Source organism: Erinaceus europaeus, chromosome 17 (genome assembly GCF_950295315.1).
Source record: "Erinaceus europaeus chromosome 17, mEriEur2.1, whole genome shotgun sequence".
Classification (NCBI taxonomy): Eukaryota; Metazoa; Chordata; class Mammalia; order Eulipotyphla; family Erinaceidae; genus Erinaceus; species Erinaceus europaeus.
In genome coordinates, this window is record NC_080178.1 from 41,375,860 (window position 1) to 41,394,833 (window position 18,974).

Here is an 18,974-nt window from a genome sequence, read left to right on the forward strand (position 1 = left end):
GGCAGAGCTGAAACCGGGGTGGAAGGGGGCGGGGTCAGAGGAGGAGCTTCCGAACACGTGTGCGTGTCTGTGTGAACGGAATTCTTGAGTTTAGCCGCTGATCGCTTAGGACGTCTAAGTCTTAAGCACATGTGATTTAACTCTCGTACCTCAGCCTCAAGGTCACTTATCCTTTTGGCATACCACGTTTTACATATCTTGAAAGTGGCGACCACAGTTTAAAAAATCCAAGGGGTAGCGAAAATTAAACCGTTTATGACAGCGCGAATCTGTCCCAGGTCAAGAGATAATGACTGGGACACCTCCTCATAAAACGATAAATTTCCCATGGTGGAGGGAAACGCAGGGCCACAGAAGTGGGCGGATGCCACTTACCTGTGTCTGGGCGGTTTCGGAGACCTCAGGCCGGACATGGTGTGGGTACGGGACACGATGGGCGCCAGATGTTGTTGAGGTGGTCTGGTGTCGGACTGCGCCGCGGAGAAGAGAGCGGACGTCCAGAGCAAAGGGGTACACAAATCTTTATTATAGGATGGGGGGGGTTGGTTCAGACCACGTGGAGCCAGCCAGCAATGGCCGACCACGGGGGGAGAGCAGGGAGCGAGACCTCAGAGAGGGAGAGCTGAGAGCCCTGGGGGGGTGAGGGGGCTTTTTATTGGGCGACAACCAGAGGTGACGTGTAGGGCCAGGATTGGTTGAAGGGGGCAATGCTAGGGTTTCGCGTGGCGTAGTAAAACCTGGGGGCGGAGACTGCATCAGAATAACTCCTCAGCAACAATAGACTCTTAAGTGTGGGTTCCTGGAGGCCTAGTGGTGGCACACCTGGTTGAGTGCACACACTACAGTGCACAAGGACCCAGGTTTGAGCTCCAGATCCCCCACCTGCAGGGGGAAAGCCTTGCTAGTGGTGAAGCAGTGCTGTCTCTCTTCCTCTCTTTATCTCCCTTTCCTCTATATTTTTGGCTTTCTATCCAATAAATAAATATTAAGAGAAAAAAGAAGAAGAAGAAGCATGGGCTCCTTAGTTTGATCCCCAGCATCACATACCAGAGTGATGCACTGTTTTTCCTCCCACCCTCTCTTTCAAATAAGTAAACAAGAAAATAGTCTATATGGTTCAGAATATATAGGTTTAACCAGCTAAGATCACATCCCCAGGTACATGTATGTCTCACTTCAGAGGCCTTTTTTTTTTTTTCATAGCACTTTGGAAGGCAAAGCGATCAAGAGAAGCAGGACAGGAACACTCTATCCTCACTTCTTTTTTTTTTTTCTGTGCCAGGTAAAACATCTCCCACCACCGGAGAAGTGCACATCTGGGTGAAGGAATGTCTTGATCTGCCGCCACTGAGGAACAACCAGCTAAACTCCTTTGTGAAATGGTAATAACCTCTCCCCATGCCATCCCCCTATAATTTGTGACAAGAGTGACACTGTGAGCTCAATGGACTTGAGGCATAGCACCATTCACAATAATTTTTTTTTTTTGCCTCCAGGGTTATCTCTGGAGCTCGGTGCCTGCAGTATGAATCCACAGCTCCTAGAAACTATTTTTCCCATTTTTCTTGCCCTTGTTATTGTTATTATCATTATTACTATTATAGTTATTGCTGTTGTCATTGTTGGATAGTACAGAGAGAAATCAAGTGAGGACCGGGCGGTGGTGCACCTGGTTGAGCACATGTGTTACAGTGAGCAAGGTCCCAGATTCAAGCTCCTTGGTCCCCACCTGCAGGGGCAAAGCTTCATGAGTGGTGAAGCAGGGCTTCAGGTATCTCTCTGTCTTCCCCTCCCCTCTCAATTTCTGGCTTTCTCTATCCAATAAATAAATAAAGATAATAAGAAAAATAATTTTTTAAAAAAGAAACACCTGAAGACCTGCTTTACCACTTGTGAAGTGACCCCCCTGCAGGTGGGGAGCCGGGGGCTCAAACTGGGCTCCTTACACTGGTCCTTGCACTTCGCACCATGTGTGCTTAACTCACTGTGCTACCACCTGCCCCCGCCCCCAACACTTAGCTTGACTTGAAAGTCACAGTACGATGTGCTATGTCAACTCTGTGTAAAGCCACAGAGCCAGCTGTGTATTGCCTTCAAGTCTTCTAGAAGGGGCAGTTACTGATGGGGACATCATTTAGCACTAACGGACATGAAAGGTGGGATGCCATAGCCCTGGCTTCTTTATGGAGCAGAGGATTCACCCCTCTGTCCTTTGTCCCACCTGCAAACATCTGAAAAGTGATTTGCCAGGGGGGTGGGTAGTTGTGTAGCAGGTTAAGCGCACATGGCATGAAGTGCAAGGACCCAGATAAGGATCCCCCAGGCTCATGACCTGCAGGTTGTCACTTCACAAGCGGTAAAGCAGGTCTACAGGTATCTTTATCTCCTTTTCTCTGTCTTCCCCATCTCTCTCTATTTCTCTCTGTCCTATCCAACAATAGTGATAGCAATAACAACAATAATAATTATAACAACAATGATAAACAACAAGGGCAACAAAAGGGAAAAAATGGCCTCCAGGAGCAGTAGATTTGTAGTGCAGGCACTGAGCCCCAGCAATAACCTTGGAGGGAAAGAAAGAAAGAGAAAGAAAGGAAGAAAGAAAGAAAGAAAAATATATATGTAATTATTTGCTAAACAGAAAACTACTAAATCATTACTACCTGAGAGCTTAGCCTAATTTGGGTCTCTAAGAGGCAAACTTTTCCCTGTTCTGCATAGAAATGGCCGACACCCAGAAAATGGGAACTGAAAAGTGCGCTGCATAGCTTCCCTTTGGCTACTTTTGTCTATCTCAGTTCTACCAGAAGTCCAATTCTAATTATTTAGGTGTATGGAGATTTTTTTTTAATGTTTTTTCCCTCGTGTAGTCTTCATAGATGCCTGCTGCTTTTCAGTTCACTTCAGTCTCCTGTTATGAGACCACCTTCAGTCCTTCTTGCTTGAAAGCTCCCTGCACCTTACCAAGCTGTTCAGAAAGTAGCTATAGTTGGATGATTTCAGGCATGGCAAGCAGACAGTCATTCCATCATTATTGTGAATCAGATATAAATGACAAAGAATTTAATCAACCATAAGCCAGATGTGAGGTGGTTCTTCTTTTTTTTCAGTTCTATCTCAGAAGAAATCCTTAATCTCTCACAGTCAAAACACAGCTAGGCTTCCCCAGAGTTAAAAAAAAAAAAAAAAAAAAAGTACTTAGGAGCAAGGCTGACAAGTTGCTGGCAGTTCTGTGCTTAGAAAGAGCTCACCTGGGGTCAGGTGATAGAGCAGTGGGTTAAGCACACATGGCACAAAACACAAGAACCAGCGCAAGGTTCCTGCTTCGAGCCCCCAGCTCCCCACTTGCAGGGGGGTTGCTTCACAAGCGGTGAAGCAGGTCTGAAGGTGTCTATCTTTCTCTCCCCCTCTCTGTCTTCCCCTCCTCTCTTCATTTCTCTCTGTCCTATCCAACAATGACATCAATAACAACAATAATAACCACAATAACAATAAAACAAGGGCAACAAAAAGGGGAAAAAAATAGCCTCCAGGAGCAGTAGATTCGTGGTGTAGACACTGAGCCCAGCAATAACCCTGAAGGAGGAAAAAAAAAAAAAAGAGAGAGAGAGAGCTCACCTGGGTAGTGTGATGCTTTGTCATGTGCGCAACCCAGGTTTGAGCCCAGTCCCCACTGCATTGTGGAAATTCTCTTTGTCTCTCTGCCTCTTATCTTAAAAAAAAAAAAAAAAAAGATACAAGTTGTGTGCTTAACATCAAATTCTGATGCAAACCTTAGAAAGTTGGCTTCTCCAGCTCCACTGTACAGAGAAGGAAGCAAGTGTCTGAGAGGTTAAGTAACTTTTCCTGCAGCACACAACCAGTCAGAGTCAGGATTCCAAAGCAAGGCTGCTTCAGCTGATGCCCAGTCTTTCCACAGGCTTTCTCCCTCCCTCCCACACCATCTCTACCTCCAGGCTTTCCCCTTCAGTCCAGTCCTCAACAGCTGTGTTGAAGTGTGCTGAGAGCATACATGTTCACTCCTATTAAGATATTTTCAGTGAGGCTCGGGTGGTGGTGCACTTAGTTGAGCGCACATGTTACAACGCTCAAGGTCCCAGGTTTGAGGCTCTGGTCTCCAGCTACAGGGGGGAAGCTTCATAAGTGGTGAAGCAGGGCTGCAGGTGTCTCTCTCCCTCTCTCTCTCTCCCCCTTCCCTCTCAATTTCTGACTGTCTCTATCCTATCAATAAAAAAGATAATAAAAAAGGATATATGTTTTAAAAATTTTTTAATTAAAAAATATATATTTTCAGTGTGGGGGCCAATGGTGATTGAGTGCACACATAACAGTGCACAAGGACCCAGTTTCAGGCCCCTGGTCCCCACCTTCAGGGGAGAAAGTTTCACAAGTGGTAAAGCAGGTCTGAAGTTGTCTCTCTGTCTCTCTTCATCTCTGTCTTCCCCTCCCATCTCAATTTCTCTCTGTCTCTATACAAGAATAAATAAATATACTTATTTTTTTAAAAAAAGATATTCTTAGTGTGGGCTGGGGAAATACCATAATAGTTATGTAAAAGACTTTCATGCCTGAGGCTCCAGGGTCCTTGGTTCAATCCTTAACACCACCGTAAGCCAGAGATGAGCAGTATTCTGGTCTCAGTCTCTCTCTCTCTCTCTCTCTCCCTCCATCCCTCCCTCCCTTTTTGGAAATGTCAACACAGAGGACTGGGGAGACAGCATAATGATTATGCAGAGAGATTCTCATGCCTGAGGCTCTGAGGCCCTAAATTCAATCCCCAGCACCACCATAAGTCAAAGTTGATCAGTGCTCTGGTATCTCTCTCTCTCTCATTAAAATAATAAATATATAATATATATTAAGGAGGAAAAAAAAGAAAATGTTAACCTCAGAGTGGTGAAGTCCTAGCTCTCATGGTCATTGTTTTCCCTCTGTCTGTCTGTTTTGGAAGCACCATCCTTCCGGACACAAGTAGGAAAAGTCGGCAGAAGACGAGAGCTGTGGGGAAAACGACCCACCCTGTCTTCAATCACACCATGGTGTATGACGGCTTCAGGCCTGAAGACCTGACTGAGGCCTGTGTGGAGCTGACTGTGTGGGACCACTACAAACTCACCAACCAGTTCCTGGGAGGACTTCGCATTGGTTTTGGGACAGGTAGCAATAATGATATCTTTAATTCTCTCTCTCTCTTTTAATATTTATTTATTTTTGGGAAAAGATAGAAGTTGATAGAGAAGGGGAAATAGAGAGGGAGAGAGACAGAGACACCTACAGCACTTGTGAAACATCTCCCCTGTAGGTGGAAACTTGGGGATTGAACCCAGGACTTTGTACATGGTGATATGTTCACAGTATTGGGTATGCTACCACCTGGTCCCCTTTCTCTCTCTTTTAACCAGAGAACCATTTAACTCTGGTTCTTGGTGTTGTACTAGGAATCAAACCCAAGACCTCTTGCATGCACCTCTGTGCTGTTTCCCCAGCCCCATTTATTGTTTGTTTTTTACTTTATTTATTTCTATCTATTTATTTACTTTTGTAAGAAAGAGAGAGGAAAGAAGTGGAGGCACCAAGCCCCAGTGATTACCTTGGTGGCAAAAAACAAAACAAACAAAAAAAGCCTTTTTGTATGTATCTTCATGGATGACCTAATTTTTCTTGTCTGTCTTTTTTAACCCCCCCCATGAGTAACTTCTTTATTCTTATTATTTGAGTGAAAAAGGAGGGAGAAAAGGGGAGGAATGTCGGGAGGGAGAGAGAGAGAGAGAGAGAGAAAGAAAGAAAGAAAGAAAGAAAGAAAGAAAGAAAGAAAGAAAGAAAGAAAGAAAGAAAGATACCAGAGCTCAGCTCTGGTTTATGGTGGTGCTGGGACCTCAGGGCCATGAAAGTCTCTTTGCATACCCATTATACTGTCTCCCCAGCCCCCAAATGAACCCTTCCTTTCTAATTTCTAAGCATTCCCCCTTTTCAGGCCAAAGCTATGGGATGAAGGTGGAGTGGATGGACTCTACACCAGAGGAAGTCGCCATCTGGGAGAAGATGGTGAATGCTCCCAACACTTGGGTTGAAGTGACATTACCTCTCAGAATGCTGATGGTCGCCAAAATTTCCAAGTGAACCCCAAGGCCACTGGCTACTCTATGGGACATGACTGAGGGGATGGAGTTCTGTGTGGACAACCTTGGATGTGGACAGACATCCTCACCATCTTTCTGGAGGCAGTAGGGAGGACTGTACAGCTTGGGGCATCCATCCACATGTGCCTCATAAACTCCAAAGCCCCAAGGGCCATAATAATGAAATGCATAGCTTCCTTGCAACCCCAGTCTTTAAAGAAAGTATTGGGCAAGCTGCAGGAGTTGAGCCCTTTGGCTGCTGTTGCAACGAAAAAGCTGCCAAATATATATATATATATTTTTTTTTCCACTGTAGGGCATTGTTAGCAAGAACACTTTACTGGTTTGTCAGCGTGTCACACTACAGTCTGTCTATATGAGCACTCAATGTCTGAAATCCTCACAGTCTTCAGAATTGGACCCTGAGAAAACTATTGATATTTTCTGTCTGTCCTAGCAAATAGACCAATCTCTGTTGAGGCAGTGAGGTAGAATTCCCTGCTTATGTTTCTGCCTTAGGAATTTGCTCTTCACTTTTCCCAGTGTTAAAATGGTCGTTTAAGTCTTGGACTGGGGAGATGGTATAATGGTTATACAAAAGACTTTTATGCCTGAGGCTCTTGAGGTCTCAGGTTCAGTCCTCAGCATCACCATCAACCAGAGCTAAACAGTACTCTGGCTGGTCGGTCTCTCTCTCTCTTGCTCTCGCTCTCTTTCCATTTAAAATAAATTTTAAAATGCTTTTAAAAAAGTCTTATGTGGAATGACAACCCTTCAGCTTCATTACTCGGGTTCCAGATGCCACCAGGATGCTGGCCAGGCTTCCCTGGATTGAAGACCCCACCAATGTGTCCTGGAGCTCAGCTTCCCCAGAGACACACCTTACTAGGGAAAGAGAGAGGCAGACTGGGAGTATGGACCGACCAGTCAACACCCATGTTCAGCGGGGAAGCAATTACAGAAGCCAGACCTTCTACCTTCTGCAACCCTCAACGACCCTGGGTCCATGCTCCCAGAGGGCTAGAGAATGGGAAAGCTATCATGGGAGGGGGTGGGTTATGGAGATTGGGTGGTGGGAATTGTGTGGAGTTGTACCACTCCTACCTTATGTTTTTGTTCATTAATCCTTTCTTAAATAAAAAATTTTTAAAAAAAAGTCTTATGACCCAATAAGTGGTGGTGCAGAAGCTAAATCAGTGCACTTCATGAAGTCCTGAATTCAGTCCCCAGCATCGCATGTTCAGCGTAATGCTCTGGTTCTCTCATTAATTAGTGAATGAATCTGTAATGAGTCTTAACTGTACTTTGGTGCCACCCACTGGCTGCAGGTGAAATTCAGCTTTTGATTTGATTTTTCTCCTTACATAGGTCTCAAGCCTGTATTTTATAACAGTAAAGTGTGTTACAAAAAAATAAAAAAGCTACCTTGCATATATAAGATTCTGTTTTTCTTAAAGTTCTGCTGTATGAAAGCAGTGTGAACATAGTCACAGACGTGCCCTTCACAAAGTGGAATGAGAATGTGAGCTTGTTAAATTATACTCAGTTTCCTATGTATGTATGCTTTTCATAAAGTATTTTGTAAAAATAAAAAAAAAACCTTATGATATGTGATGTGTTTTAATTGCATTCTCAGATTAACCTGACTTAGTTTCCTTTTTCTTTCCAAATAATTTTACTGGGGGAAGGGAGGCTAGGAGAGTTGTTGATATTTGGATACAATTTCTTAATCCTGGGAGTAGATAGCTGCCAAAACTCCCATACACCTAATTTAAGTCCTTATCTGCTATCATGCACCAGGACCCCCACAACCTCTCTATCTACTCCCTCCTCCATTTGCTCCAGAGTCCTTAGCATTAGTATAACCTGACCTTTTTTTTTAAAGAAAATAATTATTATTTATTTTCCCTTTTGTTGCCCTTGTTAATTTTTTTTAATTGCTGATGATGTCATCATCATTGTTGGATAGGACAGAGAGAAATGGAGAGAGGAGGGGAAGACAGTGAGGGAGAGAGAAAGATAGACACCTGCAGACCTGCTTCACCGCCTGTGAAGCGACTCCCCTGTCCTTGTACTTTGCGCTTAACCCTCTGCACTACCGTCTGACTCCCTGACCTTTTGTTTCCTATGGAACACTTTTAAAATTTTTTATTAATTTAATAAGATACACACACACATCACACAAGAGCACTTCTCAGCTCTACCTTATACTGATACTGGTACAGAGTGGGGATTGAACCTGGTACTTGAGTCTCAAGCATGAGATTCACATAACCATTATGCTGTCTCCCCAGCCCTAAATGGAATATTTTATACTTTTTTTCTTGTTTTTTTAAATTTTTTTATTTATGAAAAGGAAACACTGACAAAAACCATAGGATAAGAGGGGTACAACTCCACACAATACTCACCACCAGAATTCCATATCCCATCGCCTCCACTGATAGCTTTCCTATTCTTTATCCCTCAGGGAGTATGGACTCAGGGTCATTGTGGGGTGGAAGGTCTGGCTCCTGTAATTGCTTCCCCTCTGAACAAGGACATTGACAGGTCGATCCATACTCCCAGCCTGTCTGTCTGTTTCCCTAGTGGGGCAGGGCTCTGGGAAGTGGGGCTCCAGGACACATTGGTGGGGTTGTCTGTCCAGGGAAGTCTGGTTGGCATCATGTTAACATCTGGAACCTGGAGGCTGAAAAAAAGAGTTAAAAAAAAAAAAAAAGCCAAACAAATTGTTGACTAATCATGAACCTAAAGGCTGTAATAGTTCAGATGAAAAGTATGTATGTGGGCGATTCGACTTCCGGAGGCAGAGCTATGAGCAGCAGATCGCTTTCTCTCCTCTCCTCTCCTCTCCTCTCCTCTCCTCTCCTCTCCTCTCCTCTCCCGGATCAACTAGGAATACCAAAGGAGACTACCCAGGACCAAAACAAGACAGGACTAGAATGACCACAGGAACCCAGTAAATCACTGGTGAGTACAAACACATGTGGCTTGTGACAGAGAGGAAAGAGGAGCCTAAGGAGAGATTAAGTGACTGCTAACAGTGGACACCACCTCCAGTCTGCTCCACCAACAAGAGGACAGCTGAAGGGAGGAGAGGACTCCCCAGAGACTCACCAAGTGCAACTCTGAGTCTCCATTGCTACTACCCTCAGAATCTGGAGCAGCGACAGGGAAGGACACCAGGGGACAGAGATCTAACCGGGAAACTCAGGAGAAGACCTATACCTCCATGGCATAGCTGAGGGGCTGTGAAAGTCTCTTTGCATAACCACTGGATTATCTCTGCCACACCCTGCTTTATCTCTTGGTCAGGAGTCAGTGATTAAGCCTATTGATAGTTTAAAAGCCCTCAGGCTCCCATAGCCTACAGGGAAGAAAAAAAAAGAGGCTTTTAAACCACTGAGCTCCAACTCAGGGATTGAAATAACTGTTAACTTCCACCATGGTAAACCCTTTAATTAACTTACTTAGACACAAGTCAATCCAGGCAATAGTAATCACTAATTTGAAAAGTACTGATAAAGGGAACTCATAACATAATATATAAAATGGTTAAAACAACAAGAAAAAATATTGGAGAATCAAACCAGGACAAGAGTCCAGCTAAAAGTCCTCCAGAGATTGAAGCACAAAATAATGAGTTCAACATCCAAACATTAGCTAAGGAAATAATAACAGGAGTGAGTAAAGAATTTGAAAAAATTGTAATCAGAAATGCAGGAACAACAAATGAGACTATGGAAGAAAATACTAATTATCTCATGGTTATTAGAGAGCTGAAAGCTGACATCGCTGAGCTAAGAATGCAACTAGCTGAACAAGCTAAAACAGTATCAGAGCTAGGCAACAAAATAGATGAACTCCAGAAAACAGTAGAGGGAAGAGAGAATAGAATCTATGAGGATGAAGACAGAATTAGCAAGATTGAGGATGAATTAGAGACAACTAAAAAAGAAGTAAGAGATCTCAAAAAGAGATTAAGAGATGCTAAAAACAACAACAGAGTCCTATGGGATGACTTCAAAAGAAACAATATACGCATTATTGGCATACCAGAGGAAGAAAGAGAAGGAGAGGAAGAAAGAATTTTCCAGGCCATCGTAGCTGAAAACTTCTCTAGTCTAGACAACATCAAAGACATAAAGATTCAAGAAGCCCAGAGGGTCCCAAACAGAATTAACCCAGACCTAAAGACAACAAGACATATCATACTTAGAATGGAAAGGAACAAGGATAAAGAAAGGATCCTGAAGGCTGCAAGAGAAAAACAAAGAGTCACCTACAAAGGAAAACCCAAAGATTAGCAGCAGACTTCTCCATACAAACACTACAGGCCAGAAGAGAATGGCAAGATATCTATCACGTGCTCAATGAGAAAGGCTTTCAGCCAAGAATACTATATCCTGCTAGACTGTCATTCAGACTAGAGGGAGGCATCAAAACCTCAGACAAGCAACAAGTGAAGGAATCAACTATCACCAAGCCAGCCCTGAAAGAACTTATGAAAGGTCTCCTATAAACAACCAGACCACCACAAATAGGACATATATCAAAACACTCTAAAACTCTACAAGAATGGCGTTAAAATATCTTCAATCTTTGATATCAATAAATGTCAATGGCCTGAATTCACCTATTAAAAGACACAGAGTAGGAAGATAGATCAGAAAACACAACCCAACAATATACTGTCTACAGGAAACCCACCTAACTCAACAAGACAAACACAGACTTCAAGTGAAAGGATGGAACACTATCATACAAGCCAATGGCCCACAAAAAAGGGCAGGAACAGCTATTCTCATATCTGACATGATAGACTTTAAAATAGATAAGATTAAGAAAGATAGGAATGGACACAACTTAATGCTCAGAGGATCAGTCAATCAAGAGGACTTAACAATTATTAACATCTATGCAGCACCCAATGAGAAGCCATCTAAATACATCAAACTTCTACTGAAAGAGCTACAGCAATACAATCATAGTAGGGGACTTCAACACCCCACCCTCTCAACTTGACAGATCACCCAGGCAGAAAATCAATAAAGACATAAGGGAGCTAAATGAAGAGATAGATAAACTAGAACTATTGGACATTTTCAGAGTCATTCATCCCAAGAAACTGGAATACACATTTTACTCAAATCCACATGGGTCGTTCTCAAGGATAGACCATATTAGGCCACAAAGACAGCATCAGCAAAGTCAAGAGCATTGAAATCATCCCAAGCATCTTATCAGACCACAGTGGAATTAAACTAAAATTAACAATCAACAAAAGATTAGTAACAGTCCCAAAAGGTGGAAGCTCAACAGTACACTTCTTAACAACTTCTGGGTCAAAGAGGAAATCAAGGAAGAAATCAAAATGTTTTGAGAGTTCAATGAAAATGAAGACACAAGCTATCAAAATATTTGGGAAACAGCTAAAGCAGTCCTAAGAGGGAAATTCATAGCTATACAAGCACACATTAGGAAACAAGAAAAAGCACAAATAAACAGCCTTTATTGCACAACTTAAAGACCTAGAAGAAGAACAACAAAGGAACCATAAAGCAACAAGAAGGACAGAAATCACTAAAGTTAGGGCAGAAATAAATAATATTGAGAATAGGAAAACCATACAAAAGATCAACGAAAGTAAATGTTGGTTCTTCGAAAGAGTAAACAAAATCGACAAACCTCTAGCCAGACTCACAAAACAAAAAAGGGAGAAGACCAAAATAAGTCGGATAGTAAATGAAAGAGGAGATATCACAACAGACACTGCAGAAATTCAACATATCATGCGAGGCTTCTATGAACAACTATATGCCACCAAGCTAGAGAACCTGGAAGAAATGGAAGATTTCCTAGACACCTAGCAACTTCCAAAACTAAGTAAAGAGGAAGTGGATAACATGAACAGGCCAATCACAGCTAATGAAATTGAAACAGTTATCAAAAATCTCCCCAAAAATAAAAGTCCTGGACCAGATGGCTTTACAAATGAATTCTACAAAACCTTCAAAGGAGAACTAATACCTCTACTGTTAGAAGTCTTCCAGAAGATTGAAGACACTGGAATGCTCCCTGCCAGCTTCTATGAAGCCAACATCACCCTGATACCAAAAGCAGACAGGGACACAACCAAAAAAGAAAACTACAGACCAATATTTCTGATGAACATAGACGCGAAAATACTGAACAAAATTCTAGCCAACCGGATACAGCAGTATATCAAAAAGATTGTCCATTATGACCAAGTGGGGTTTATCCCAGGCATGCAAGGTTGGTTTAATATATGTAAATCAATCAATGTGATCCACCACATCAACAAAAGCAAGACCAAAAATCACACTGTCATATCAATGGATGCAGAGAAAGCCTTTGACAAAATACAACATCCCTTTATGATCAAAACACTACAAAAAATGGGAATAGATGAAAATTCCTGAAGCTAGTGGAGTCTATATATAGCAAACCTACAGCCAACATCATACTCAATGGTGAAAAACTGGAAGCATTTCCCCTCAGATCAGGTACTAGACAGGGCTGCCCACTATCACCATTACTATTCAACATAGTGTTGGAAGTTCTTGCTGTAGCATCAGGCAGGAGCAAGGAATTAAAGGGATACAGATTGGAAGAGAAGAAGTCAAACTCTCCTTATTTGCAGATGACATGATAGTATATATGGAAAAACCTAAGGAATCCAGCAAGAAGCTTTTGGAAATCATCAGGCAATACAGTAAGGTGTCAGGCTACAAAATTAACATTCAAAAGTCAGTGGCATTACTCTATGCAAACACTAAGTTAGAAGAAATTGAAATCCAGAAATCCATTCCTTTTACTATAGCAACAAAAACAATAAAATATCTAGAAGTAAATCGAACCAAAAAAGTGAAAGACTTGTATACTGAAAATTATGAGTCACTACTCAAAGAACTTGAAAAAGACACAAAGAAGTGGAAAGATATTCCATGTTCATGGGTTGGAAGAATTAACATCATCAAAATGAATATATTACCCAGAGCCATCTACAAATTTAATGCTATCCCCATCAAGATCCCAAGCACATTTTTTAGGAGAATAGAAAAAATGCTACGGATGTTTATCTGGAACCAGAAAAGACCTAGAATTGCCAAAACAATCTTGAGAAAAAAGAACAGAACTGGAGGCATCACACTCCCAGATCTCAAACTGTATTATAGGGCCATTGTCATCAAAACTGCTTGGTACTGGAACATGAACAGACACACTGACCAGTGGAATAGAATTGAGAGTCCAGAAATGAGCCCCCACACCTATGGACATCTAATCTTTGACAAAGGGGCCCAGAGTATTACATGGGGAAAGCAGAGTCTCTTCAACAAATGGTGTTGGAAACAATGGGTTGAAACATGCAGAAGAATGAAACTGAACCACTGTATTTCACCAAATACAAAAGTAAATTCCAAATGGATCAAGGACTTGGATGTTAGACCACAAACTATCAAATACTTAGAGGAAAATATTGGCAGAATTCTTTTCTGCATAAATTTTAAAGACATTTTCAATGAAACGAATCCAATTACAAAGAAGACTAAGGCAAGTATAAACCTATGGGTGTACATCAAATTAAAAAACTTCTGCACAGCAAAAGAAACTACTACCCAAACCAAGAGACCCCTCACAAAATGGGAGAAGATCTTTATATGCCATACATCAGACAAGAGTTTGATAACCAACATATATAAAAAGCTTGTCAGACTCAACAACAAGACAACAAATAACCCCATCCAAAAATGGGGGGAGGACTTGGACAGAATATTCACCACAGAAGATCCAAAAGGCTGAGAAACACATGAAAAAATGCTCCGAGTCTCTGATTGTCAGAGAAATGCAAATCAAGACAACAATGAGATATCACTTCACTCCTGTGAGAATGTCATACATCAGAAAAGGTAACAGCAGCAAATGCTGGAGAGGGTGTGGGGTCAAAGGAACCCTCCTGCACTGCTGGTGGGAATGTCAATTGGTCCAACCTCTGTGGACAACAGTCTGGAGAACTCTCAGAAGGCTAGAAATGGACCTACCCTATGACCCTGCAATTCCTCTCCTGGGGATATATCCTAAGGAACCCAACACACCCATCCAAAAAGATCTGTGTACACATATGTTCTTGGCAGCACAATTTGTAATAGCCAAAACCTGGAAGCAACCCAGGTGTCCAACAACAGATGAGTGGCTGAGCAAATTGTGGTATATATACACAATGGAATACTACTCAGCTGTGAAAAATGGTGACTTCACCGTTTTCAGCCGATCTTGGATGGACCTTGAAAAAATCATGTTGAGTGAAATAAGTCAGAAACAGAAGGATGAATATGGGATGATCTCACTCTCAGGCCGAAGTTGAAAAACAAGATCAGAAAAGAAAACACAAGTAGAACCTGAAATGGAATTGGTGTATTGCACCCAAGTAAAAGACTCTGGGGTGGGTGGGTGGGGAGAATACAGATCCATGAAGGATGATAAATGACATAGTGGGGGTTGTATTGTTAAATGGGAAACTGGGGAATGTTATGCATGCACAAACTATTGTATTTACTGTTGAATGTAAAACATTAATTCCTCAATAAAGAATTAAAAAAAAAAAGTATGTATGTGTGTGGGGGGAGTGTCTCCAAAGGGCCCATAACTATACTAGTTTTTTTGTTTGTTTGTTTCTGAGCCTGACACTGATATGCAGATGGATCCAAGTTATTGTCTGGAAAGATGATGTCATGGCTGCAAAAAGGACCAGAAAGCTAGATCAGGGAAGAGGGTAGCTCCCAAATATGGGAAAGATGTATAAATATTGTTGACTGTAGACCCCATTGATTTGATCTGATCTGGGGCCCATATTCAGCTTAGGAGCCTATGTGACCTCTGCATCCCTGTAGATCTGAGCTCACATTCTGTGGTCATGAGTAGGAACGTTCCAAGATGCCCCAATATCAGGACCCATCCTCCTCAGGTGTAGCATAGAGTATGTTTTCCAGCCTCCCTTCAGAGGATGGAACATTTTTCTACTGCTGTTGATCCACATTGAGGACAAGATCCTATGGGGGCCCACAAAGGGGTCTATTGTCTTATTCCTGATAGAGATGACCGATAACAATGGAGAGAGGGATTTATTCCATGTCTAGGCCCATCATGTCTGTTTGGGAATCTCAGGACTCCCCGATTAAGGCCCCATCTGATGGGGTGGCCTGATAGTGACTAAAGAGTCATTGTTAAAGTATGCCAGTCTCTTGCCCTTACTCAGCTTTTGCAGTCCTTACTTTGATAAGGTTAGCTTTGAGGGACTGAGGGAAGTATAATAGGAAGTAGGTGAAGAGAGTATCTAAGTCTAAGTAGGCACTATTTCATTAGGAACTTTATGGTGTCTTTTTAGGTCTTTCTACTTGCTTGTTGCATATACTGACATACTTCAGACTATTGTGTACTTGATTTCAGATATATATATTTTGCCCTCTAATATTAATTAAACAGTGATTTATATGACTACAAGTTAATAGGAGTGTACATAAACACCATTCCCACCACCAAAAGACTGTGTCCCATCCCATCCTCCCTCTCCCCACCCAACCCACCCCCAGTGAAGCCAAACATCCACCCTCACCCTCGACCCAGAGATTTTTACTTTGTTGCCCTACTCCAAACTCAGTCAAATCCTGCTTTGAGTTTCCCTTTCTGTTCTTCTTTCTCAAGTTCTGTTTATGAGTGGGCATACTAATCTTTGTCTTTCTGACTTAGCTCACTTAACATAATTCCTTCTAGCTCCATCCAAGATGGGTCAGAGAAGGTGGGTTCATTGTTCTTGATAGCTGCATAGTATTCCATTCTATTCCATTCCATACCACAGCTTTCTCAGCCATTCATATGTTGTTGGGCACATGAGTTGCTTCCAGGTTTTAGCTATTACGAATTGTGCTGCTATGAACATAGGTGTACACATATCTTTTTGGTTGGGTGTTATGGAGTCCTTGGGGTATATCCCCAGGAGAGGAATTACTGGGTCATATAGAAGGCCCATGTCTAGCTTTGTGAGAGGGTTCCTCAGGCTGCTCTCCACAGAGGCTGGACCAATTAACATTCCCACCAGCAGTGCAGAGAATTCCTTTGTCCCCACAACCTCTCCAGCATTTGTTGCTGCTGTCCTTTTTGATGTATGCCATTCTTACAGGAGTGAGGTGGTATCTCAATGTTGTCTTTATTTGCATTTTTCTGATAATCAGTAACCTGGAGCAATTTTTCATGTGTTTGTTAGCCTTTTGGATCTCTTCTGTAATAAGTATTCTGTTCATATCCTCTGCCCATTTTTGTATGGAGTCATTTGCTTTTTTGTTGCTAAGTTTGCTGAGCTCTTTGTATATTTTGGTTATTAAACTCTTGTCTGATGTAAGGTATGTGAAGACATTCTCCCATTCTGTGAGAGGTCTCTTTGTGTGATGGTTTCTTTGGCTGTGCAGGGAAGTTTTTCTATTTGATGTAGTCCCATTGATTTGTTTTTGTTTTAGTCTTCCTTGCAATTGGGTTTGTGTTATCAAAGATGTCCTTGAGGTTTAGGTGGGAAAGTGTTCCACCAATGTTTTCCTCTAAGTATTTGATAGTTTCTGGTCTAACATCCAGGTTCTTGGTCCATTTGGAGTTGACTTTGGTTTCTGGTGAGATAAAGTGGTTCAGTTTCACTCTTCTGCATGTTACAACCCAATTTTCCCATCATCATTTACTGAAGAGGGCCTCCTTCCTTAATTTAATACTTTGGGCACCCTTATCAAAGATTAGATGTCTATGGGTGTGGGGGCTTAGTTCTGGGCTTTCAATTCTGTTCCACTGGTCTGTGAGCCAGTACCAGGCTGTGTTGATGATGATAGCTTTATAATATAGTTTGAAACCTGGGAGTGTGATGCCTCCATTTCTTTTTCTTTTCCTCAAGATTGTTTTGGTGATTCCAGGTGTTTTATGGTTCCAGATAAATAATTGTAATTTTTGTTCTAGTCTCTTAAAGAAGCTTGGTAGAACTTTGATGGGTATTGTGTTAAATTTGTATATGGCTCTGGGGAGAAGATTCATTTTGATGATATTAATTATATCAATCCATGAGCATATGATGTCTTTTCATTTCTTTGGTATCAGTTTATATTTCCTTGAATAGTGACTCAGTTTTCAGTATACAAGTCTTTCACTTCTTTGGTCAGGTTTCTTCCTAAGTAATTTATTGATTTTGCTGCAACAGTGAATGGGAATGATTTCTGGATATCCTCTTCTTGGATATAGTGTTTGCATAAAGAAATGCCACTGATTTTTGTACATTGATTTTGTAGCCTGTTACCTTGCTATATTGCCTAATGATTTCCAGTAGCTTTCTGTGAATTCTTTAGGTTTTTCTATGTATACTATCATATCATCTGAAAATAGTGAGAGTTTGACTTCTTCCCTTCCAATCTGTATTCCTTTGATTCCTTTCTCTTGCCTGATCACTATGGCAAGAACTTCCAATACTATGTTGAAGAGTAATGGTGATAATGGACAGCCCTGTCTAGTCCCCGATATGAGGTGGAATGCTTTTAGTTTCTGCCCATTGAATATGATGTTGGCTGTAGGTTTGCTATATATGGACTCCACTATCTTGAGGAATTTCCCATCTATTCTCATTTTTTGTAGTGTTTTGAGCACGAATGAGTTTTGGATTTTGTCAAAGGCTTTCTTTAAATCTATTGAGATAATCATGTGGTTTTTGGTTTTGCTTTTATTGATGAAGTGAATGGCATTGATTGACTTACATATATTGAACCAGCCTTGCATTCCTGAGGTAAATTCCACTTGGTCGTGATGAACAATCTTTTTTTTTTTTTTTCCTCCAGGGTTATTGCTGGGCTCGGTGCCTGCACCATGAATCCACCACTCCTGGAGGCCATTTTTCCCCTTTTGTTGCCCTAGTTGTTGCAGCCTCATTGCAGTTATTATTGCCATTGTTGTCGTTGCTTTGTTGTTGGTTAGGACAGAGAGAAATGGAGAGAGGAGGGGAAGACAGAGAGAGAGGGGAGAGAAAGATAGACACCTGCAGACCTGCTTCACCGCCGGTGAAGCGACTCCCCTGCAGGTGGGGAGCTGGGGGCTCGAACCGGGATCCTTACGCCGGTCCCTGCGCTTTGCACCACGTGCGCTTAACCCATTGCGCCACCGCCCGACTCCCGATGAACAATCTTTTTGATATACTGTTGTATATGGTTGGCCAGGATCTTGTTTAATATTTTGGCATCTATGTTCATCAGAGATACTGGTCTGTAGTTTTTTTGTTGTTGTTGTGTCCCTATCTGCTTTTGGTATCAGGGTGATGTTGGCTTCATTCCACCTTCTGGTGGAAGAGGGTGTTCCTGTGTCTTCAGTCTTTTGAAAGCACTGTAGAAGTATAGGTATTAACTGTTTCCTGAAGGTTTTGTAGAATTCATTTGTAAAGCCATCTGGTCCAGGACTTTTTTTGCTGGGGAGATACTTAATAACTGTTTCAATTTATTTGTCTGTGATTGGTGCATTTAGGTTTTGTAGTTCTTCGTGGTTCAGTTTTGAAAGGATATGTTTCTATGAATTCTTTCATTTCTTCCATATTTTCTAGGTGGTGTATAGTTCTTTGCAAAAGTTTTGCATGATTTTCTGGATTTCTGTGGTGTCAATTGTGATATCTCCTCTATCATTTATAATTCTATTTGAGTCTACTCCCTTTTTTTTTTAATGAGTCTGGCTAGGGATTTGTCAATTTTGTTTAGTTTTTCAAAGAACCAACACTTGGCTTCATTGATCTTTTGTATGGTTCTCTTATTTTCAATGTTGTTTATTTCT

At 41.7% G+C, this 18,974-nt stretch overlaps 2 protein-coding genes across 12 annotated transcripts in view; one reads left to right on the forward strand and one right to left on the reverse strand.

Annotated features, from left to right (window-relative positions):
* The window catches only part of SYTL2 (synaptotagmin like 2), a 117,647-nt gene extending 111,067 nt beyond the window's left edge, over positions 1–6,580 (forward strand). For all 11 annotated transcript variants that reach the window (XM_060177371.1, XM_060177373.1, XM_060177372.1 and 8 more), the window contains 3 exons: positions 1,283–1,382; positions 4,952–5,157; positions 5,975–6,580. In XM_060177371.1, the coding sequence (XP_060033354.1) occupies positions 1,283–1,382; positions 4,952–5,157; positions 5,975–6,120 (452 nt within the window). In that variant the 3' untranslated portion in view covers positions 6,121–6,580. The remainder of the gene's footprint in view (positions 1–1,282; positions 1,383–4,951; positions 5,158–5,974) is intronic.
* CCDC83 (coiled-coil domain containing 83) overlaps positions 1–18,974 on the reverse strand; it is a 371,061-nt gene that overhangs the window by 195,189 nt on the left and 156,898 nt on the right. The gene's annotated exons all lie outside the window — the stretch shown is intronic.